Source organism: Oncorhynchus keta, chromosome 33 (genome assembly GCF_023373465.1).
Source record: "Oncorhynchus keta strain PuntledgeMale-10-30-2019 chromosome 33, Oket_V2, whole genome shotgun sequence".
NCBI classification, from domain to species: domain Eukaryota; kingdom Metazoa; phylum Chordata; class Actinopteri; order Salmoniformes; family Salmonidae; genus Oncorhynchus; species Oncorhynchus keta.
The window spans coordinates 9,884,292-9,909,072 of NC_068453.1; the positions used below are offsets into that span (position 1 = coordinate 9,884,292).

A 24,781-nucleotide genomic window follows, 5' to 3' on the forward strand; every position below is an offset into this window, starting at 1 on the left:
CTCTGTCTCTCCCTTTCCCCCACTTCTCCCTTCATCTGAAATATCTATGCAAATATGTTTGGGCACTCTCATTATCGGCTACTTAATATGGATTTCATTAGGGACCGTTCTAAGCAAGGCACAGGGAAGTTGCCATGGATACTCCAGTTGCTTAAGTACAGCATATTCAAATGTTCAGCCTCCTGTAATACAATCACTGCGCTCTAATGGTCCATTATGGCCACACTGAACTTGTTGTGGGGAGAAAAATGGAAAGGCTTAAGATCATTATGTCTTGTTAGTGTGTTTGTGTATTCATAAACTATAACTGTGTTATTCAGTTTTGCTTTTGGAAACATATCGTTGTGACATTTTATTTTATTTAACCATAATTTAACTAGGCAAGAGAGTTAAGAACAAATTCTTATTGACAATGGCGGCCTACCCCGGGCCAAACCCTAAACCGGACGCCACTGGGCCAATTGTGCACTGCCCTATGGGACTCCCAATCACGGCCGGTTGTGATACAGCCTGGAATCAAACCAAGGTCTGTGGTGAGAGGCTGTGCCTTAGACTGCTGTGCCACTCAGGAGCCCCAAAACCTAAACAACATGAAGGTGGTCTGTTTTTAGATATACTAATAGGAATGTTTATTCTATTGAAATACTGCAGGTGTCTGTCTGTATGTAGTCCAACTGCCAGTACCAGTGCAGTGTGTTTGGTTTTGAGAGGTACATTATATTCAGCTGTTCACTGCATATTGTATATTGTAGCTCTGATCTGGTCTAGTTTAAAGGGGAGGGGAGAGGGGGAGTGAATTCAAGTGGATTACCCTCCATGCAAAGTGAACATCATGGCGTTTGGGCAAAGGGCTGAAACAAATACACACTCTCTCAGTCTCTGCACACACAAGCCATAGGGCAGGATCATCAACTACATTCAGCCGCAGGCCAATTATTTTTTTCATTGGATGGTCGGGTAGGCGGAACATAATTACAAATCATTTGTAGACTGCATGAAGCCCAAACGGATATAATATTTGACTAAAACATCATCATTTCAAACCTTGCTTACATTTGTATATGATCACGTGTCTCTATTATGCGTGGGAATCCTTGGGAACGGATTTCCAAAATTAAAATCACTTTGAGCTGGTGTTCCTGGTGTTTTTACAGTCTTTTATATCTAGCAATGAACATTCTAACAACAAAAATGTATATTTTTTTACTCAGAATACTTGGGGGGCCAAATAAAACCACCCACAGGCCAAATTCGGCCTGGGGGCCGTCAGTTGGGGAACCCTGCCATAGGGTTTCTCTTTCAATCTTTCTCTCTCTCTCTCTCTCTCTCTCTCTCTCTCTCTCTCTCTCTCTCTCTCTCTCTCTCTCTCTCTCTCTCAGACTCATGCTAATTGCTGGGCTCCTTTTTTTAATGCATTTTTCAAACGCAGCACCTCTAAGTGGCAGTTCCACACCAGTGTTTTCCCCTTCCTCTTAATTCCCATTTGTTTCAGCGTTGAAGTGTTTTGGCCATAATAAATCATTCTAATGGTGGGTAAGGTGAAAGAGGCTCTGGGTATCTCTGCGTCAGCCCCTGAGCCCAAGTTGCTGCCTGTGAGATTGACTAGCCCAATGACGCTAGTGGTGATGGTGGTGGCGGAAGCCATGGTCTCAGTCTCCAGTGTGGAAGTGTGGAATGTAGAGATGAGGCTCTTGACACTGTCTGATGGCCCCGGGCAACGCGCTTTGTGTCTGCTTTAATTGGAAATTAATAGTTAGAGGGTTGCTATGGAAATGATGCCATCGCTCAGAGATAGAAACCTACACCACCACTACAACTGCCGTAGTTATTACCATCCCCCACCCCGGCACTACCCTCCTCTTTACCCCCCCTGCTACCCATGTCTCTTCTTCTGCCACGGTGAAGAGACGCTGGTGGCGTTGTTTGTTGACCTTGGTGGTGTGAAGGCCTGGAAGAAAATACAGGCAGAAAACATACAGTGAAGTGTTAGTGATCCACAATGTCTTGTTGTTCTCTGGCTGACAATGTCGAGGGTGGCTGGGTGGCTTTTCAACGCCCAGAGGACTGTCTTGTGTTTATCTTCCAAGTGGTTTATGGGGTGTTGAAGGAGCATTATAGCCACATAGCTCAACGTGTTGAAAGTAAAATGGGCGTAATTGCTCGGCCCAATGTTTGTGCTCTAAGCAATTTAGACCTTGTATAGCTAGCTGTTTCTCAGGCACAACTCCCCCTTGATCTTGTTTAGTGTTTACCACGCTGCTTCAGACAGTGAAGACAAATGAAAATGCTAAAGCTTTTTGGCTTTCGCTGTTGCTTTTTTTTTAATAAGGATATCAGACAGCTCAAATCTGCTGGTTGGTATATAATGTGCTATTCGGAGCCTGTGAACTCATGCCAACACACCGCTCTGAGCTGTGAGTTCAAGTGGTCTTATACCCCGAGTTAGAGGCTAGATCTTTTACTAAATAAATCTGTCATGCCTGCCTTGGGTGCATCTCCCTGAGCATGAAAGTTCCTGCTCCGCGTACTCTCGCTGTCAGTGAATTTGTGTCTGTTTATCTTTGTTTATGCTGTAAGAATAGTTTGTTGAATTTCATGAGTACACATTCATCCGGCAGACTTCAACACACAGGCACTTACGCCTGTGCGTGTGCACACACACACACACACACACACACACACACACACACACGAGCACACACACTTGTGGGGACACGTGTGTTTCAGGTCTGGGGGAGCCTGTGTGAGTTGTATCGACCCTTTCCTCCACATCAGCCTCTCCTCCTCTTGTTTCCGTGGCGTCTACACAAACACAGCCAGCCAGACGACGCCTAGGATTGAATCTCACAAGTCCATGTGGCGTTGTGAGCTGGTAGCAGATGGACTTGCTTTTGCATCTGCTGTGTGCAGACTGGGCTTTGTACTGTTCTCCTGGGGGAGACCGAGGCTTTCTTCTCTGCTAGTAGATTCCTGTCTGCTGGAGCAGCTAAGGAAAACATCTGTGGCATGCAGGAGAGAGAGAAGAGAGAGAGAGAAAGAGAGAGAGAAAGGAGAGAGAGACAAAAAAAAAGTGAAAATTGACAAACAGCATTAGCTCAAAATGTTCCGTCTCGTTTCTGCCGGCGTGTGTTGTTTACAGTACAGCAAGTATGTCAATACATCACAGTCAGACTGGCGACAATGTAGCTGGCAGACAGAGGAGACGGTTGTTCTTTGGCTCCAATTAACCATTGCTAAATGATGAAATGCACTGTGCAAAATACGTGAGGCGTGATGGGCATCTGTAAAGACAAATGTGTCTTTTGTGAAGTGGTTGCAAAGGTTGTCTGCTGTCCCCCCCCCCCTCCCCTCTGCTCGAATACTTCCTCTGTAAAGAGGTATTTTTGAGTTTCGCCAGGCTTACAGCACATTGTTGCAGGCTTGCCCTAAAAAGGGAAGAAAGAGGTATATTTATCAGAGTCGTGAGAGCTGCATGGCAGAAGAGGCCGACGCTCTTCTGTGACTGGTGTCTTCCTGAGAAAGGAAGTGAGAAAAGCACTCACTGTTTGGAGATCACACCTGGTCCGCTCCTGAACCTCTGTCACTCCTCTTTCTGCTTGCTATGCAGAAAGGGAAAAAAACTTGACCCGCCCCCACACCCCTGCCAAATCCTACCTCCCCCTCTACCCTTGCAATCAAACCGCTGATTTTTGTGTACGATTGGTCCTCGGGTGCCAAAACAATCAGAGGGGATGCTTGATTTGTTTTAATTACCCAGAAGTGCAATGGTTCTTGGACGTGACCGGGCAGAGGTGCTCTGTCACAGTGGTGTCATTACTGCTGTAAATACCTCTTTGATGATGTCTTTGACAGTTAGCGTCAGCTAGTTTTTTTTACATTTTTCTTTCCTCTTTTTTTCCTCTCGTTCCCCCTCTCCCTGAAGCTGTTTTCTACCAGTGACACCCCCCCTTGATGCGCTGTTAACGCTCCGAGGCTTCTAAGAATATCTTCAAATGCCTCTTACCCGGGGGAGTGGAGTTCTCTCTTGTCATTGTTTAAAAGGTAGGCTACTTTCTCTCTCTGCTTTAAGTTATTGGCAGTTTGTATCGATGATTTGTGTTTGTGTACAGATCTGTGTGTCGTGGTAGTTCTGTGTGGTGTGGTCTGAGGGCAGTTATCCAGTAATAGATAGAGCGACGTGTATAATTGTTTTTAAGAGCTCTTACTACTCTCTCTCTCCCGGAGCACAGTGCACAGAGCCGAGGCTACAGGCTGCTCCACTCGGTCTCTCCCACTCATCCTATTCTGCCTGTTTAGACAGCGACACAGAGACGGAGACGCTGAGAAAGGCACTGAGCTGTGCTAGAAATAAAGCCAGGCACACATACCTCTCTCCCAGGGTGTCCCAAAACGCTCCCTTTCAGCTGCGGTTCTCCCTCAGCCGGTTAGTTAGTTCCCCTCGACGCGCCGCCAGGTAGGGATGCAGGCTGTGCCGGCGAGAGCTGAGGTAGCTCGCTCGTGTGTGTGTGTGTGTGTGTGTGTGTGTGTGCGTGCGTGCGTGTGTGTTTGAGGGAGAGAGAAGGAGAGCTCCTGCAAGTAGCAGATGTGCGTTGAGAGAGAGAGCGGTGTGAGAGAGAGTTGCCTGGCAAGCGTGCAGACGAGGCCCGAGGGGAGACCCGACTCGCATCCTGTGAGGAGTCAAACACTCTACATGTACGCGTGTAAAGGTCCCCCCCCTACCCACACAAACACACACACGCTGCACTCACTCACTCACTCACTTACCCTCTCACTCACTAGCCAAAAGCAGCGGGAAAAAACCCCACAAAAAAAATAGTTTTTGAAGGTCACTCTCAGATCAGACACCGAGCCGTAATAATTGTAATGTCTTTCAAAGGCAATAAAAAAGGAGAATGAAATGATAAGTAGTGTTTTCAAGTAATTGTGATATATTTCATCAGCGGTCGGCAGGCCGGGTGTATGATGGTCTAATTATTTCCTGCGTGTCAGGAGAGAGAAGGCGCTGTGTCTAGGCTATAAATTTCCATTTTGGGCACTCTTTTTACTCCCTCTCTCTGCCTGAGAAGGCAGGCAGCAGCCCCCCTCTCTCCCTCTCTCTCTCTCTCTCTCTCTTTCTGATCTCTCCCATTGGGCCTGTCCGAGAGGGGCTGCCTGTTGGTAATTGCCCAGTGACAACTGGAAATGATAGAATAATTGTCAGGAAGGCCGTTTTTTAATGGGCGACGGGGGTGATTTAAGTATGCATGAACAGGGCTTCGAGAGAGGCAGGGAAGAGCAGTGGCGGCGTTGTCTTGTTTATGATGCGAGCCTCTATAAACACAGTTGGAGTGATGAGAAAAGATAGAAGCCCCTCTCCCCCTGTGACACCCCAGTCTGCTCCTCACCACTGCAAACAACACCAACAGCTTTCCTTCTCTGGCCACCAGACACTGTCTCTGACACTACTCCTCACCTCCAGGTAATAAAACCAAGCAACTCCAACTTCATCCATCCTGCTCTCCGCGCACCTCTCTCTCTGCTCTCTGTACCGCTCACCTCTCTCTGTATTAATGGCTATGTTTTCAACGGCAGGGAGGCGGGCTGCTCATCCAGTATTTGGCTAGCTGCTGTACTTTGGCTTGGATAGTGTTCTGCGTGTGTCTGTGGGCTGTGCATTCATGTGCTGGTGGTTAATTGCTCTTGATGAATGAATGGTTGGGCTGGTGATTAGTGTTTGTCTGTGGATGTGAACATGCTGGCTTTTTTTTTGAGCTCTTAGCTGTCTTAGTATTGTGTTGGCTTCTTTATTTGATGTGTGCACTTTAGACTGCTGTTTAGGATGTTGTGTTGATGTGGAGTTTACTGTGTTACTAATGGGCAAATTATTGATCATTAAAATCAAGAGGTGAAAGTAATGTTTTTTTCGGATGAGATTTTACTGGTGGTGATGAAATGAAAAGGGGTCACCCTCCTCCGTGATTCTTTCTAAGTTAATAAAGATCAAATATAAATGAGTTGCAGATATTTGTTTTACTAGGGTGAGTCTTTTATTTTGAGTTATTTAGCTAGATAAAAAAAAAATGTAAGTAAGGACTCGTTTATATCTTCAGGACCCAAACTTTATAGGGCATGTCTCAGAACAGCATATCCATATAGAGCAAATCCCTTAAGAAAGGAGGGAGAGGGAGGGTCACAAAAATGATAAGCTGGCGAAATACTAATTATCTTTATCAAAGGCGGGTGAATAATTTGTTTACTTAAATATTCATGAGATGGAGTAAAGCATGGTATTGGGCTGTTGTGAGCATATTATTAACATTTCATAGGTCTTTGTGCTGGAATGCGGATAGGCTTCCTCTTCATAATTTAATACCCAGATGCATAATGAGCTATATGATTAGTTCACGTGGAGAATTGGCCCAACTCCATTTTGAAGGCAGATAATTTACATTGTTCTCCAGAGTCCTGAATATAATAGGTTATTTAGTGCAATAAAATTAAATGCTACACATTTTATATTTCAGTTTACAAATCCCCCTGGCAATATTCTGTTTTGGAGCTTTTTTCCTGTCTCCCTTTTCTTTCTTTCTTTCTTTCTCTATCTCTCTCTCTCTCTTTGTGTCTCTCAGAAACAATGCATTTTGAAATTGTTTCAGTAAAACACATGTTTACCTACATGTTTGATTTAGAATGCACGGTGGCCAATTAGCACTGTTCATTAGCAGAACTGGGTATTTGTTTTGAAAGTTTAACCAATCACTTTGTTACGCTAATTGTGATGTAATTTAATTTGAGTCCCGTAATGATGATGCCGCTATTATCCACATAAATGATGCAGTTAAGCAGCGCCACGCTCATTTGCATGTGCTTGAAGGGGAGAGCAGAAACGAGGAGGCTCCGGTATCACCTTGCTGTAATTTTCCACCTCTGTTCACTCCCGCCCTTTGGGTCGTCCCGGGCTGTCGTTGGCTATTGATGATCAGCGCTTTTATCCGTTTTTTTTTTTTACTAATGACAAAAGAGGGTGCCAACTGATTCCTAGAATTGTAGGACGTGTAAATTAAATAACTGAGGGGGAAAAAAGCCGATTATTCATCAATGGACGTATCAAACATTAAGTGAAGTATCCGGTAGAAACGATCGATTTGTATTTTTTGTTCTGGGGGAGTACCTCCTTGAATTTACATTTGCACATCAAAGTGGACCCTTTGTTGGGCGAGAGCTTAATTTTGTATCTGTTGATTCCATAATCTGTGGTTTAGACGTTATGCAGAAGACGCTACAGTGATTAGCTGGCAGTGTTTAAAATGGAAAGTAGCTGTAGCTGGTACTGTAGTGGGGTGGGTAGCTATAGCGGGGAGTCTTTTTTAAATCAATTCCTAAAATCCCGAGCGGGGCAGGAGTGATATCCGTTTGGAGACCTCACGCTGGCTGTTTGGTGTGTGACTGAAGCCACTGTTAAAGACTCCCCTTTATCTGTTTTGTCCAGGGTTAGACTGGTCATTTCTTCTGAAAAGATGATTTTTCTCCCGACCAATCTCCCCCGTTATGGACCTAATTGGTTACATAAATCTTGTCTCGGTATGAATGAGAAATGTTGTGGTCTTGTCAAGTGTAATCTTCACCCTTATTTACCAATTCATTAAGATCTATCGATGCAGGACTGGTGAGGGGGAATGACAACATAAATCAGGCCGTGGACATAATGACCCTAATCAGCCAGAAATAACTGGAAACGTCACAATGAGCTATGTCTCTGTATCGCTCTGGCTGGATCCCTCTCTCCTCGCTGCAGCTCTGCCCGTTGTCCCTCCGTCCGCTTTGCCGACATTCGCTCTGTCCCCCCTCACCTTCCTCAGAAGGAACCGCAGGCACCTCTCTTGTTGCTTGCGTCAGTCAGGAAGTCCATCTCATCTCACAGCTTGTTTTTATCTCGGGCCCCAGCAACAAAAGTAGACCATGTCAACGACAGATAATCACATCAGAACAATGCAATGAGAGATGAAATATGCGTCTGAGGAGTTGGGTAAATAGTCCCTGGTAGATAGATAGACGTACAGGTTTCCAGCCACCGGTGAAAGTTCTTTCTTCCCTGCTTCACAACGCTGCTGCGTCCTCTCTGTAGATATGATTGGAGCAGACAATGGGGCCTTCTCTTTTATAGGTAAATTACTCGTGATTAGGTGGGCTAAGTTAATTAATGGGAATTTCCCAAAATGCAAACGAGGGCCGAGCTTGATGAGCTTTCGTCACTGTCTGCTTGTGGTCGCCCACTTTGGTGCCACCTCCTCCTCCTCCTCCTCCTCCTCCTCCTCGCAGAAGGAGGTGCTTGATGGGTAAAATGTAAATGAAATGGGAAGAGTTTAAGAGGAGAACGTACTCACTAACCACACATAAGGACTTAGATTCTCCTCCTCCCGTCAATGCTCTGCTACTGTGTATTACAGACCCAGAGGCAGATAGAGAGAGAAGACACTCTCCATACACAGACAGGTGGAAATCTCCATTGACCTCCAGGAAATCTCAGATATAATTAAAGACCAAGTTGAATATTTATTTACTTAAAAAAAAAACGTTTTATTTATTATCATTGATTTATATTTATTTTCATATTTAAGGTTATTTCTAACCATTTGGATAATTAACTGGAATCATTAGCCATTGTTTTGTATATTTAAGCACACTGTCTTAATGGAGAATGAAACTGTAGAGTAAAACACTGTGTAATATGAATTATTTAAATGTACTTTAGGACATTTAGTACAGTGCAGACATCCTTGGTTACGTTGGCAGAATACACACACACACACACACACACGCTCCCAGACACTTACACACACTCGCGTACTCTCCCCCTCTTTCTGTCTCGTCTTCTTAATGTAAACAGAACAGAATTAAGTTGGGAACATTCTCTCCACAGAATGACTGGGAACGACTATTTATCGTCAGCTAAAATGATGAATTGAAATATGACTGAGGTTTTCTGAGCATGGTCTCATTGTGCTGCCGATAATGACGTGTGATACCGTTTCAGAGAATCATGTTAATCCTAAAAAAGATAAGTCTATTATTCCTTCATATCCATCCCTTTTTCATTTTTCCAACCCCTGGTTTTGTAAATATGATTTCTTCCCCTAAAGCAATCTCATCTTCTCGTTCCGTTGTGAGTCACTTTGAAATCCCTTTATCTCAAAGAGAAACCCTTACCATTACACACAGGTTTTTAGAAATAGTCATTAATGCTCTTTATGGTGTCCCTTCAGTGCCAAAAAAAGGAAGCTTTTGTTTTCGGAAGCGGCAAGGTCTGCTCTGGCTTGGCTATACTTCATCTCCAATAGTGTAGCTGTGTTGAACAGAACTTTAGCAGTGGCTGTTCTCTCCCTGATCGTGTCTCACTCCTTAGGGCTCCGGGAGAGGTAGCAATAAACCACAGTGGGCTGCGAGGAGCGAGAGCTTCGCTTGCGAATTACACCTCAAGTACAAACAAGCATCTATGTCATATTTAAGGGTTTATGTAAGCAACGAGCTGAGTGGTAAACGTTCAAATGAAATAAAACTTGTTTTATTTCTTTTTTTTAGATTGTTATTTCAACTCAGGGTTGGAGTTATCATGTTGTAAGTACCAGCTCAGAGCCAGTGATATCTGGCATTTTGATTTATTAAGCAATCTTAAGTGTTAAATATTTGAGCATAGCCAGGGCCCGGCACTTCTTTATTTTGAATGTGTTGTAACTTATGGCAATGATTAATTAATTTCACTGGAGCACAGCATTTGTGATTATTTTAAGTGGTATCCATATCATGACTTGATCTGAACTGAAGGAGCTAACAGACGGTGAAATGTAATTTTTGTATTATTTTTCCAGTGAATGTAAGAATTCCAACTACCTGAACTGTGAACTGATAATGAATAGACTTCTTGGATCACAGAGTTAGTGGTCACGTTTGGTTTCTGAAATAGTCATCAGGCTTCTTTAGGCTGGAGTTTCATATACAGTATCATGCAGGCACAGGGAGAATGGATCCGTGTTCCTGACTGCAGAAAGACACTGCAGAGTGGAATCCTGAACACTCAGGCTATTTGAATCCTGGGCAAATCTCAAATGACACCCTTTTCCCTATAGTGCACTACAAAGTCCACTACGAAGCAGTGCACTATATAGAGAACATGCACTATATAGCTGAACATGCAGCATATGTGACACCCTGCCACCGCAGTTCAATTTTGGGGCAGATAGAGACCTTTATGTGTCAAATAGGGGACAGTATAACACAGAACATCTAGATAGATGGCCAGTGTTGTATGTTTGGTACATGATGAAGAGGGAGACATGTTAGTTAATGAGGAAACATTAGGGGCTGTTAGAGAAAGGTGTGTGTGTGTGTGTGTGTGTGTGTGTGTGTGTGTGCCCGCCCGCGTGCGTGCGTGTGTGCCTGCGCGCGTGTGTGTGTGAATTGTCTCTGTCCTCCCACATCAGTAGTCTCACTACAAATTCACAACCTCAGCCCTGAATGCGTTGTCAGGATTCTGTCTGGTATTCTTCACCTGATGGAAAAGACAGATTTGCACGCCGTAAGATTCATGAGCAAACATTTACTCAGCCCGAGAGGAATAGCAAAGCAAGGTACCGTTACAGTGGGAATTAGACACAAAGAGAAGTTACTTTAAACATTCGCAAATAATGTGTCTCCTCACACTGCATCTGAAATGATTCTCATTCTATCAGACCCCGTAATAGGGACGTTGAAGTCATCCGTGATCTTTGACCGCAGACAGATAAAATTCCGTTTTCTCTCACCATCTCCCCTTAAACACTTTGTATGACTATTATTTTCCCTCCCTAGCTGTACACCTATAGTATTACCAGTGAATTACGCTGGCAATAACAGTCTGTGTCTGTGTAACTGATTCATATAATATGTGGTCTGGCACTCCTCATTGGAAGATTATGGCTTGAGAAAATGGCGTCAAATAGCTGGTATGTTAAAATGCAGGACTCTACCAATTTAAGGGATGTCAAACACACCGACGAGGCAGACATTGCTGAGCCTTATTCACTCACTCATGCACTGTTCAACTCCTCCATAGCCCATGGACTCTGGATAGCGCTAGTCCAGTAAATATTGTTACTAAGGGTGGAGGACTGGATGCTTCCGGCCCAGTTGTTTCTAGGACAATCTGATCCCAGGGCGGACTGGTTGGTACCCGCGAGGGGTGAAGAACATGGGGGAAGACCTGCGATGGACATACACACATGTATGCCCAATGCACGCACACACACACACACACCAATACACACTTACCCTCTGGTGCCATGCGTTGTCACTATCCATCTTTCTCAATGTGTACAGTGAGCCCTGACACTCTGCCAGTCACCCAGTCACCGCTATAGTCAGATCCTCTCTCTGTGGTCTGCAGCCAGGGTGGATCTAATTGACATTCTAATTGGCAGATTTGAATGCTGCCTTTAGATGGCTAATTAATTTGTCTCACCGCTGTCATTAAGGTTAAAGCACCATCTGATCTCTCGGAATATGATTAGCATATATCTGCATTATCATTATCATCGGTTAGACACATGCACAGATTTTTGTTGAGGGAGAAACTATACCGTTGTCATGATTAAGATGGATATTGTATTAATATTTTGCATTTCCTTGATTTTAAATGACAATATGATTCTCCCTTGTTTCTCGTTTAAGCAGCATTCGATAGGTGAGAGAGGTTTCTTTCTCTTAACCAAATTTCTCATTCCAAATCTGTATTTTTTTTAAATGTACTAATAATTTTCAAGTATATTACATATAGTAAATAGAACCTGTCTTGTGGGTTAATAAACATCTAACTGGTTTCATTTAAAAATCCCCAATTTGAAGTTGAGTTAGGTAACACTTCTCATTGTATTAAATGTCATTAAAATATCCTTATTTTTCCCTCATATATCTTCAAGTTTTCCTCGCATCCATCGCCCTTCCCCCAAAAAATCTCCATTAGAATGTTCATAAAACCCTAGTAAAGGCAATCAGGCGGTGTTTCTCTGAATATTTTAAACATTGGGCATGTAAAATGTATGCCTAATTTGAATACTTATTAGTCGCCTGATCTCGGCTGCTGCTTTGTGTTTCTTGGGCTGAGATTCATCACTGGTTTGGGTGTCACACATTATGCCAATCTTACCCTCTCACTATGTCCTTCTCTCTCTCTCTCTCTCACTATGTCCTTCTCTCTCTCTCTCTCTCTCTCTCTCTCTCTCTCTCTCTCTCTCTCTCTCTTTCTCTCTCTCTCTCTCTCTCTCTCTCTCTCTCTCTCTCTCTCTCTCTCTCTCTCTCTCTCTCTCTCTCTTTCTCTCGTTCTCTCTCAATTCAATTCAAGTAGCTTTATTGGCATGGGAAACATGTTAACATTGCCAAAGCAAGTGAAGTAAATAATATACATACGTGAAATAAACAATAAAAATTAACAGGAAACATTACACTCACAGAAGTTCCAAAAGAATAAAGATGTCATATAATGTATATATATATATATACAGTGTTGTAACGATGTACAAATATGCTGTTTCAAAATCTCTACCTCTCTTTTTCTCTCTTTCTCTCTCTCTCTGTCTCCATCTCTTTCTCTCTCTCTTTATTTATCATGCTCTCTTCTCCCCCCCTCTCAGGCTCTCTCCTTTTCTGTCTCTCACTGCCCCCCCCCCCCTCCTTCTCTCCCTCCCTCTGTCTCTCTCTCACCACTAATGTAGCTCTGCCCTGTTTTAACAGGGAGTGTTTGTTCATAAGCACGTCTTGTTCACTGCTTATTTACTGTGGCCGGAGCAGCTGTCACCCTGCTCTGTGTAACTCCTGCTCCTGTTTGTTCTGCCCCGTATCCTGTTTATCCTGCACCCTGGACATCTTTTAAAGACTGTCTGCTGTTAGCTGGCTTTGTGGCTGGGTCTGCCCCTCATCACACAGTTACACAGCCTGGCCCTGTCATTCTAATGGCATTTACTCATGTGAAAATGCGGTTATGTTAGAAGCAGAATCTGTTTTGTTACCCCAACTGTGAATTGATAACAAATTGGCGTCAGAGTTGGTGGTCACGTTTGGTGTCTGAAATAGTTATCAGGCTCTTGAAGACTAGAGTGATGCTGTTTCATATACAGTGAGCTCCAAAGGTATTGGGACAGGGACACATTATGTTTTGTTTGGCTCTGTACTCCAGTACTTTGAATTTGAAATGATACAGTGACACACAAATATCATACCCCCAAGACCTGCACATCTCTCATCATTATTCATGATTCATTCAGGACTATCTGTAATCATGGTAGCATCCACATCAATGTAGAAGTGTTTAGAAACATATTATATTCTTATTAACAATAAAAGTGACTCCAAAATGACACAATACATGATTGACCATTAATTTCTATTTGGGCACAAAATAATCTGAAACACAACCAAAACAAACAACAAATGCATCCCACATGCTTGATGTATTCCAGGAATATGGGACCAACTTTCCACTACTTTAATACACACATATAAGTGAATTTGCTTTTGCTTCCCTAAAATTGGGGGACTATGTACAAAAAGTGCTGTAATTTCTAAACAGTTCACCCGATATGGATGAAAATACCCTCAAATTAAATCTGACAGTCTGCACTTTAACCGCGTAGTCATTGTACATTTCAAATCCAAAGTGCTGGGAGTACAGAGCCAAAATAGCAACAAAATTCACTGTCCCAATTCTTTTGGAGCTCATTGTATCATACATGGAGATGGGATCTGTGTTTTGACTCAAGAAAGAGAGTGGTATACAGTCTATGGGCAAATCTCAAATGACACCCCACCATGCCACCTCAGTAGTCAGTTTGGGGGCATTTGAACCTGTCTGTGTCCTGTTATTGACAGGATAACAGAGGAAATCTGTATCCCCACCAGATAGAGATGACCGGTGTTGTGTGTTTGCTGCATGATGATGAGGGAGACATGTTAGTTAATGAGGAAACATTAGGTGCTGTTAGAGTATCCCTACTAAGGTCATATGTGTGTGTGTGTGTGTGTGTGTGTGTTTGTTTGTTTGTTTGTTTGTTTGTGTGTGTGCTTGTGCATGTTTGTGTCTGTGTATGTGTGTGCACTGTGCATGAGCATGTGCGTTTGTGCACGGGCATGCATGTATGTGAGTGAGTGAGTGAGTGAGTGAGTGAGTGAGTGAGTGAGTGAGTGAGTGAGTGAGTGAGTGAGAGAATGAGTGAGTGAGTGAGTGAGTGAGTGAGTGAGTGAGTGAGTGAGTGGGTGGGTGATTGAGTGTGTGTGTTTAGCATTTCATTACCAGCATTATCTCTCAGTTCAAAATCAGTCATGCTACAGGATGCTTTGAATCAAAACTTAGTATTAGTTGCTCAGCCTATGCATGTGACACAATTGGTATATTTAATTTAAGAAGGGAGGAGGGCTGTACTGTACCACCACAGATATAAGAAAGGCTATTATTTGAATATGAATAACCATATATAACGATTTGAAATATCATTATTGCATACAGACTATATTAATGGTATAGACATGATATTTTATTGAAGGGAAACTGAAATATGAATCCCCAAAAATTGTACATTTGAATTATTAGGTACTACCTTAATGAATATGCTAATTATGGAGAGGCTGTCAAATAGAGAAGCCCCATCAGAATGGTATTAGAGAACAGAGAACACACCTCGAACAGTGTGTTGTGTTGGGTCAGTCACTGTGATTCGACTTATTTTATTTATTGTGAGGATTTCCACTGATCCTGGGCAGGACTCCTCATTGCTCCAACCAAGGTACAAAGCATTTATGCAGGGATTTTTTTAAATTAAAAAAAAAATGGATTACAGGAGAGGAGGCATAAATTATGCATAATTTATGCTGTTTTTAGCACGATCATTAGTAATATTCGTGATTTTTTTTTGCTTCTTTTCACTCCTTCGTCTCAGCTTTTCATATCTAATAGATGCTAGTGAAATTAGTTCAATATCTTACATTTATTTGCCCATGGACCAGTTTAATTGTGTCCCGTGGAGAACAGCAGTATATGTTTTAAATGTCACCAAAATAAATGAATATTTGAGGTTTGATTAAAAAAGAAAGAGCAAAAACATTGAGCCAATATGTGACATATGAGCTTTTTCCTCTATGGAAGCCTTGGAGGCACATTTTATTTAGACACAGCTAAGGGAGAAGAAGCCTATTATATCATTTATCACCGGGTGATACCATGTGATTTGGACCTCCCCTCCCACCTCCTCCTCCCCTCCCACCTCCTCTACCACATTTTAATTTTGCATGATTAGCTGTGCGTCATTAGGCAACTTTGTTCATGCGAGACTCGCACTAAAATCCTGACAGAATCAAGACGGGGAATAGTTTAGGAGGGTCTGTGTGTGCCTAGACAGGGTGAGGGTATATCAAGGAGTGAGTGATCATGTAAAAAATAAAATAAGTGTACGTGTGTGGGCATGTGTGTGTCTGACTATATATTTTTTTTACGTCCGTTAGAAAAAGTATTTCTGTATTGTTTAAAAAAAATATATAGAAAAAGTATTTCTGTATTGTTTAAAAAAAATATATACAATCATAAATGTGTCCTATACACACATATTCCCAACATGGGCGTAGTGCAGCAGAGGCCCTATTTGTGCCTAAATTCTAGTTATTAAAACACTTTACCACGTTTAGACTCGACCCTCCTTTACAAAGAGACCGAGAAGATGTGCATCTCTTTGTATTGCTTCATTTACACAATGAATGCATAATTCCTCCTGCGTCACCCCCCTCCCCCTCTTAAATGCTTTCATTTGCAGAGGTAATAATGGAAGCTTTAGAAAAAAAAAGAAGGAAAAAAAAGAGGAGAGAAAAAAATGAAAAGAGAAGAAAAAAGGGTTGTAACAAGAGCCTTAACTGGTGCCTCTTAATCACTTCTAGGTTTTAAGTCATGATGCAGGAGTCGGCCACAGAGACAATAAGCAACAGTTCAATGAGTCAAAATGGAATGAGCAGCCTGAGCAGCCTATGCAGCCAATTAGATGCTGGCAGTAGAGATGGAAGATCAAGCGGTGACACGAGCAGCGAAGTAAGCACAGTCGGGCTGCTGCATCTCCAACAACAGCAGGTAAGTTGTGTTTCTCCTGCACGTCACCATGCTCTTAACTGCTAGCACGGGGCTCGTACTGACAGGGCAGGCACTCTTTTCTGGAGATGACACTGTTTCGTTTAGTATAGAAATAAGGTTGTGTTTTTTTATTTTATGGATTTTTTTTATTTTTGGTGTGTTTATGATTGTTTTCATTTGATAGTTATTTATTGTGTGGTTGGGCATTTATGTGTTTGATTTTGACATGTTGCTGTTGAGGACTACTCGTCTAAGAGGTTGTGTAGTTGTTGCTGGTGTTTCAGTGTGTTTTTATTGATATTTGTGTGTGTGTGTGTGCTGTGTTGAGAGCACACTTCGGCTGAGGCCATGTGAGCTCGCGCTCGTGTGTGTGTGTGAGAGAGAGGGAGCGGCGTACAAAGCCGGCTGGCGCTGCCGTTTGTGTGTGTGCGCCCTGTGTGTGGGTTTGAGAGCCGTGGCTCAGCTGTAACCACCAGAGGGCCTCCTAACTCGGTCCTATAGCCGTCCACTCTACTCTGCCACAGCCCCGGGAGGCAAACCTTTGACTGGGACACACTTCTTCTGCATGCTCTCTGTTCTGACTGCTTGTCTCTCATCTTGGCCTGTGGAATTAACAAAGAATTCATACATTTTTTTGTGTGTGTAAATGTTTAGTGTGTTTTTATAAAAAAATGTTCTGTTGATGGTGTTGATTTGATTGATTTCCGTGGGATATTTAAATGTGACTGGGGTTGTTGTGTGGGAGCTGTGAGAGTCAGGCGCTGTTGGGGAGAGGAGTCAAGTGCTCGTGTCTTTTCATGGAGAATGATGGCTTTGACAGTTTGCCAAAAGAGCAGCGGTAGAGGTCGGGCTGTGCTTTGGGGGCCCCTCGCCGTGGGTTTGGAACAATGCGTGTTGCTTCTGTGTATGGAACCCTGCGAGTGTGTGTTTGTGTGTGTTGTCTACATGTAACTGTTTTTTGTTTGTTGCTTTGAGGATGTTTCTATATTTTTACATGTGTAAGTTTGCGTCTGTGTGTGTCCATGTTAGTGTGTGTGTACACACATGCTGGTGGAGGCAGCTGAAGCCCTGTGGTTAAGTTGTGCCGATGTGTGTGTGTGTGTGTGTGTGTGTGTGTGTGTGTGTGTGTGTGTGTGTGTGTGTGTGTGTGTGTGTGTGTGTGTGTGTGTGTGTGTGTGTGTGTGTGTGTGTGTGTGTGTGTGTGTGTGTCGGATGTGGGGGGTGCAGCCAGTGTAGCAGAATGAAGCATGTCCTGCAGTCCTCCCCCGGCCCTCCTACACCCCGCCTAACCCCCTGCCCCAGCCCTGCACCACCCCCGATGCTCCAGCTGGTGATTACAACAGCATCACGACACCATCGCCTCACCCCCTATTCATCATCACACTGCCTGTCTCTCTCCCTGCAGATGGCTGATTGGGGTCAGTTCTCTCCTTCTCTCATTATTCTTTTATGTTTTAACCTGTCCTAGTGTGGAGGACTGCAGATACATACTCACAGTATATCTCACCATAGGCCTATATCGTGCTATAGGGCCCTGTGTGCACAGGGCTGTAAATCTCTCTGCTCTCATTCACTAGTCTCGGGAGTGTGGTGGAGTAGAGATGCTGGGACACATTTATTACAAATAAGTCAAAATAGTAGAAACAATAGTCATCTATTTTTTTTTTTCACTGCCATTTTACATGCGTACTATTATACATATTTTAAATATGTGATTATTATATTATAATTATTTATTATGCTATCATTTCACAAGGACAATTTTTTCCCCGAACACTTAAATTGCTTAAATGTAAAACGCACACCTCAGGCAACGAGAACAGATCTTCTAACTTTAGTCAGAAAGTCATTTACTGACAAAGGAAGTCGAAGCCATAAAAGAGAGCCACGGCGGGAAAGAGCAACGTAAGCATAAAGTATCTAGTTAAGTCGTTGAGATGGACACATTGTGAAGGGGAAATGTGGAGGGATGTGACAATCTTCTCCTGTAAAGAGCAGCTTTATTTCTGTGGAGAGACAGACACATTGAAATGAGTGGTCCAGCTAACAGGTCTCCTGAGGCTTTTTAAACAGAGTCCCTGTGCTGTTAACTTCACACACTTCCTGTTCTGGGCTCACATCACTCTCCCTCTGGTCTGGTCTGTCTGTATGGAGAGGATACCTCTACCTTGGTTAGCATTGGTTGGCATAAGCTTGTCGTTTATGAGTGGTTAGTGGATTGGTATAAAGGGGTGTGTGTGTGTGTGTGTGTGTGTGTGTGTGTGTGTGTGTGTGTGTGTGTGTGTGTGTGTGTGTGTGTGTGTGTGTGTGTGTGTGTGTGTGTGTGTGTGTGTGTGTGTGTGTGTGTGTGTGTGTGTGATTTAGGCATGTGCTGATTTTTATCCCTACTTACAGCATGGATTGTACTATACTGTATGTTCATGCAAACGCTTATCTAAGTGTATTCCAGCACTTTGAAGAGAGCCTGGGTTTAATTTTCTGACATACAGTATTTGGAATGACATTGAGTGTTCCAGTGGGCATAAAGGGAGCTGATAGGATCTCCCCTCTCTCATCATGGTGCTAGAGAGGATGGTTAATAAGCACTGATTAATTCTCCACTGTCCCTTTGGGTTCAGCTGTTCCACAGTCATCGCAACACACCACCTACAGCTATAATTAGAAAGATGACATTTTAGCGTTTCCTCTTTTTTCTCTGTTGATTTCCTTGAAGGACGCAAATCAGCATGTAACACGAGAGCTTTTGAACTTTTTGGCCAAAAGAAGGGGAGAGAAAAAAATAGGGATTTACATGCGTACATTTGTTTTTTTTTTAATTACAAAAATTCTTCCCCCGAATCAAAAAACAAGATAGCCTTCAGATGATTTCCACGCTTACGTTTGCATTAATATGAAGTGATTCAGAAACATTTCACTAAACAGGTGGATCGCAAAGGTCAAAGTCATTGCCACGTAGTAGGCCTCTTCCTGAATAATAAATACGTCCATGTCACAATTGAATTTCAAGCACACATTATGTCATCCTCTCATCACCATATTCCCAAGGTCTCCCCTAAATAGGCCTAATTTGATTTTAGATTGTAGATTAGATGTCCTGTGTATCTGATTGCAATTTGCCAGTTAGGCCCAGGTAGCCACATAGTCATAAATGTTGCATACAGCCTAATTACTATGCAAAACCATGATGATAAAAGCACTCAGAAATGCTCTCGTGTTTTTTCCCCCTTTAATTAAATCAATCTATAAGGCTGCGGTCGTACAAATGTATTAATATGTGATCAAAATGAGTATACATGATGCTCTGCATTGATCTGCTGGATCCATACCATAATGTTCTTTAACAGAGCGGTTAGTTGATTGCAGTGGCCTATAATCTATATGGCCCTTATCAGGAGAATGGATGACTGAATATGTATTTTATTCAGATGAACTGTCCTGTTATGTACGGAGGCCAGATCCATTCATCTCAGCTCTTAGTCCCCTGGCAGTCCCATACCAGTTTATCTGTCACCGGCGCCTGATGCTCTGCAAAGGGAAGGATTCCAACCTTTCTCAATGGATTTAATGGCTTTATTGAGATAAAATCACTCTTGTTTGAGCTATTTAAAGTTGTGCATTTCCATATGTTTATTTGGCCAATTGTCAAGAAAACTTCTCTCCCCGTAACACAAAACAAGACAAAGAGTCTTTTCACATCTGCGGTTCCGTCTGCTGTTCCAGTGCCACTGTGTTTGTGAACATGCGTATGTGTGTTATATACATTATGAGAACATCAGCACGTTCCTTACCGAGAACAGAGTTTAAACAGCCACTTAGTGTGTCTGGCCTCGGCTTGTTGGTTTTCACAAGTAAACACTCTCTATCCCCTGCCACAATACTAATGACAGAGAGCTCCCCCATCTGCACCTAACAGACCTCTCTCTCTCTGTGTGTGTGTGTGTGTGTGTGTGTGTGTGTGTGTGTGTGTGTGTGTGTGTGTGTGTGTGTGTGTGTGTGTGTGTGTGTGTGTGTGTGTGTGTGTGTGTGTGTGTGTGTGTGTGTGTGTGTGTGTGTGCGCGTGCGTGCGCAGGGGGCCACTGGGAGTTTTAATTACTGTCAGTCAGGAGGATAGCAGGCTCGAGACACTTGTACACAACAGCTTGCCAGGGCTTCTGTTTTCTTCACAATCCATATTCTGGGTCTTTGCCTATAGGGAAAATGGTGGAGGTGGAGGTGGCAGTGATACATTGAAAAGTCACTGTGATGTGATGCTGGATGCTGTATATATCTGCTCCATCCCAGCTCGTCAGGACAAACACAAACAAAAAGAAGAATCCCCCCCCTCAGATGCAAATCTGGGCATTGCCCTTGAGCGTAATTGAAAGGCCTAATCACCCTGGTTTTCTCCCCTCTGGAGCCCGGTGAGGGAGGTGACTCTCATTTGCACTCTTACACAAAGAACCTCAGAAGGTTTACCTTGACAGGCCAAGACTGGCCCGACTCGAGCGTGTAAATAACACACCTCACCATCAGCCTACTATAGACTACATTATGCGTTCAGTCAGGTTATGATAAAGGCTTTCCTCTTGAAATATGAACAGTTTGAAAGAGATGTGTAGTCATCGTTCTAAATGGAGATAAGAGTGTCGGTTTGAAAGGCGGAAAGTTGACAGGGACCCACAGTTTGTGTCTTGCGTATTTTTTTTTTTCTCTCTCTCTCCATCACAGTTTCCACAGTCGAAGGAGGGCCCCTGCCTCCCTGCTCCATGCCCCACTTATTTATGGTGGGTATAGCCATACATTTCATTTCTAACATTTCAATACTATCTCCCAGACGGTCTCTTAAGTACTGCACATACAGCCTGACATATAGGTTCGTCCGTCTCCCCTCTATGTCGATGACACTCAAGATATAGGATGTGAATGACAGGCAGGGCGATGTTGCTGCTGTTTGCTCCCCTCCCCGGACAAAACAGGAGTATTATTCCGTTATCTTTCTCGTCACCCCTCGCTTCTTCTTCTTCTTCTCTCTTTCCTGCTTTAAACCTGGAGTGTCCATCTGTGTTTAAGACACGTTACATGTGGCTTCGTGGAATTTACAGTGTGGCTCCCGCAGTAACTCCATTTCACGTCCCGGGTCTCCTGAGACCCACGGAAATGTCAAGCTGCAAGGCTTTGAAAGAGAGACGAGGAAGATAGAGAGGGAAATGGGGATGGCGGAGCGGGGGAGCGGGGGAGAGGAGAGAGAGGGGGAGAGAGAGAAAGGGAGAGGAGAGAAATCTGCTGGAAACAAACACTTATGAGCATTTTATGCTTGAGCAGCTGGGTGCAATTGTGAGGGGAGTGGTGTGTGTGTGAGCGCTGTGTGGGTTGAGATGCACCACAGGTGCAACACAGGAGGCTAGGGGGAGGGGAAGGAGGGGGGACCTGGTGGCAGGAGAGCGTGTCCACCGTGTCACCGACGGTATCGCTGCCCACACACACACACACACACACACACACACACACACACACACACACACACACACACACACACACACACACACACACACACACACACACACACACACACACACACACACACACACACACACACATGACGAGCTGCCACTCTCTCAGAGAACATGTGGTTGATGAGGTCCAGAAAATAGCTAGCGTTATATTTCTGAAGGCGCCATATTATTATGGGATGTTATGGTACTTAGCATTAGCAAGATGAGAGTTAGTGTAGGCTACATCCAATGTAGTAGTAGCACAGCATTCATCTCACTCCATAGTGCTAGAGTGCTGCTAGGACTGCTGTGGGTTAGAGCCAGTGATTAGAGCCAGGGTTAACCTCTCTTTATAAATAAGACCCAGCCAGCCAGTGCAGGTCAGGATCAATGGCCACTTCACAACTCATTTCCTTTTATGCCTCCTAAACCGCACTGCTCCGCTCCCTACGACCGGGAAATAAATAGTGCTCGATCCATAGTCCTGGATCCGTAAAGCCCCCAGCTATTGCTACAGCTCAATGCCCAACAATAATTTATTTGCAGATGGCTTTTTTTCTTCTCTCTAAGAATGCATCTCAGATTTTTCACCCCTTAACAATAATTGTATTGAAACAGGCATTCTGTCATTGTTTGTTGCCCACTCCCCTGTCATTGTTTGTTGCCCACTCCCCTGTCATTGTCTATTGTTGCCCACTCCCCTGTCATTGTTTGTTGCCCACTCCCCTGTCATTGTCTATTGTTGCCCACTCCCCTGTCATTGTCTATTGTTGCCCACTCCCCTGTCATTGTCTATTGTTGCCCACTCCCCTGTCATTGTCTATTGTTGCCCACTCCCCTGTCATTGACTAACAATAGACTAGCAGGTCGTTAATACGACGAGTTGTGAGGGACCAGTCACTGAAGGTGCATAATGCCTGGGTTCGTGATGTAGAGTTTGCTTTGGGGGGAGAACGTCCTTAACGATGCAGTCGTAGAGACGAAGGCGTTGCTGCTTGCCTTAACGCAAGCGATTCCCCAAAGCAAGTGGCTTAGACGTTTGATAGCCTGCGACGCCGCTATCCATTTAACAGAGCTTAAAAATAACACATATGCATATGTCCCACGTCTTAAGCTGACAACCAAGAGGCAGGATTTGCTAAAAGGCAGCTTTGGAGCGTTGTGAATTTAACAAGCATGTCGGGTATTACAGTTTCTCTCCGCTTTCGTCACGAAGAGTCCTAAATCAGCGTCTGAAACGCCTGCCTTGCCGTTGTTGTTTTTCCTTCCCTCCTGGAACAAATATTAAAATCTGATGAAATGGGATGACTAGGCAGCTCCAGTGTCCGCGGTCCTTCGTCCTTTTCTTAACCCCAACTGCTTCCGCTGTCCATTGACCAAACACCAGATGTCAGCTAGCAGCTCTCTGCTTCTTATGCACGAACACTATCAGGTGACTCCAAACAGTATCTTCCTCCTGAATATGTGAATGGTCTGTTCCCCCCTGAAAGCTGTGGCTGGAAGCCTGCTAAGGGAAGGGATGGTCATCCTCCACCCACAGCCTCCCGACTAACCATGTATACATATGTAGTAGGGGCCTTTTTCCTCTCTCAGCCGGCTGCTCTTCTCCTCTTCAGGCCTCTCTAACAAACCCAGTAAATAAGCCCCGGCCTCACCTCGACCAAATACACAAGAGGCTTTTTCAAACAGACATACATGTCACTTAGCTCTGGCTTTACGGTCTGCCTTTCTCACTAGCGGGCTTTCGTTTGAAGCTCCCCTTATTGGTCCAGAGGCCTTAGCTGCAGACGTTCCCGTTCCATTTCCTCTCCTGTCATTCTGGCTCGGATGTCTTCATCACTTCATCAGCCATTCTGGGTGTCTCTCCCATCTCCTCTCGTCCGGTTTAAGGGAGGGCATGTGGAGGTAAGAGTAGAAGACCAACAGCAAAGGACCCCAGCCTTGCAGACCAGACAGACCCTCTAAATGAAGCTGCACTCTGTCCCCCATCCCCTGCAGCCCGCCAGTCCTCATCAAGGCCCATAACCACTGGTTATTTACCCGCACTGGGACAACTTCACTGGGGTTGAATTGATCAGTGATAGCAGTGGGAAGCTGCTTCGTTGTTTCAGCCTGATAAGGGAAGTCTATGAGCATATGCAGAACGTGCTTTGTGGTATGCGTAGCAGCGCTTCAAGCTCGAGTTGACACTAAGCTGATATTGGGTTTCACGCTTGAGTCTTTGTGCACGAGGCACCAATGAAAATGGGACGATTTGATTGTTTCTGCATATGCATTTATCAGAGGTTTACATGATACATATACATTAGCTGAGTGACTTGGCCATGCGTGGGATTGTTGCTTTATGCATTCACTTTCACCTGTTTGGACTTCTTCATCTAATTCCCTATGAAAATTATCATCATCAAATGTCACTTTTTTTAAAAACTTTTACCCCAAACGAGGTATGGGCTTCTGTCAATGTTGTTAGAGTGCAGAAATATTGCTTATACAGGAACAAGTTTTTATCGTCCACATTTCCACAGTTGATTTCCTCAATTTCAGACTTCAACATAGCAGCATGTTTATCACTTCCTGTACGAACTTTAACTGCGTTATAGGTTCAATAACACCAATGATATACAATGTAGGATTATCTGAACAATGTTGAGGATTTGACACTCTTACAGTATGAAATCACCCCCCCCCCCTCCTTCCGCTTGATCTACTTCTATGCAGTAGCTCCTTCCTTCGCTATAAATTATCTGTCATTTCCTTTTGATGTAGATTCAAGTCAGAAGTTTTTTTTTAAATCACCAGTGTAATTGTGCCGGCCTTGTGTGGAGTGCTGTGGAGGGAGTGATCATGCTTTTGGCACATTTATCAAAGCCTTTAAAAAAAATAGAAAATGCAAAAAAAAATCCCCCGCTTCTCACATGGACACACTAAGTGAGCGACACAGTGATACATTTTCTTGTTAGGAGAAATTACATCCACTAACTTGAGCTACTTCAGCATGAAATTGAAAAAGAAGCGTTTCTTCGGAATTTCCATTCTTGATTCAATGAAAGATGTAGATTAGACCCTTTGGAAAGGGGAGGAAAAGAATGAAACTAAAGAAGTATGACTTTTTTCACGCTAGGAGGTTATTCTTATAAGCGTGTTCTAGGATGCCGGTGAAAAGGGGCTTTTGTTTATGGAAGCAAGGGTATAGTCA

General features: G+C 43.7%; 1 protein-coding gene across 17 annotated transcripts in view; it reads left to right on the forward strand.

Annotated features, from left to right (window-relative positions):
- The window catches only part of LOC118365933 (forkhead box protein P2-like), a 114,006-nt gene that overhangs the window by 34,562 nt on the left and 54,663 nt on the right, over nt 1–24,781 (forward strand). For 14 of the 17 annotated variants that reach the window (XM_052491833.1, XM_052491842.1, XM_052491839.1 and 11 more), the window contains one exon: nt 15,928–16,114. The exons of 1 other annotated variant lie outside the window; for it this stretch is intronic. In XM_052491833.1, coding sequence (XP_052347793.1) covers nt 15,938–16,114 — 177 coding nt within the window. In that variant the 5' untranslated portion in view covers nt 15,928–15,937. Of the gene's footprint in view, nt 1–3,941; nt 4,042–5,331; nt 5,459–15,927; nt 16,115–24,781 lie in introns of those variants that run through there. 2 more of the 17 variants (XM_052491834.1, XM_052491836.1) reach the window with 2 other exon arrangements.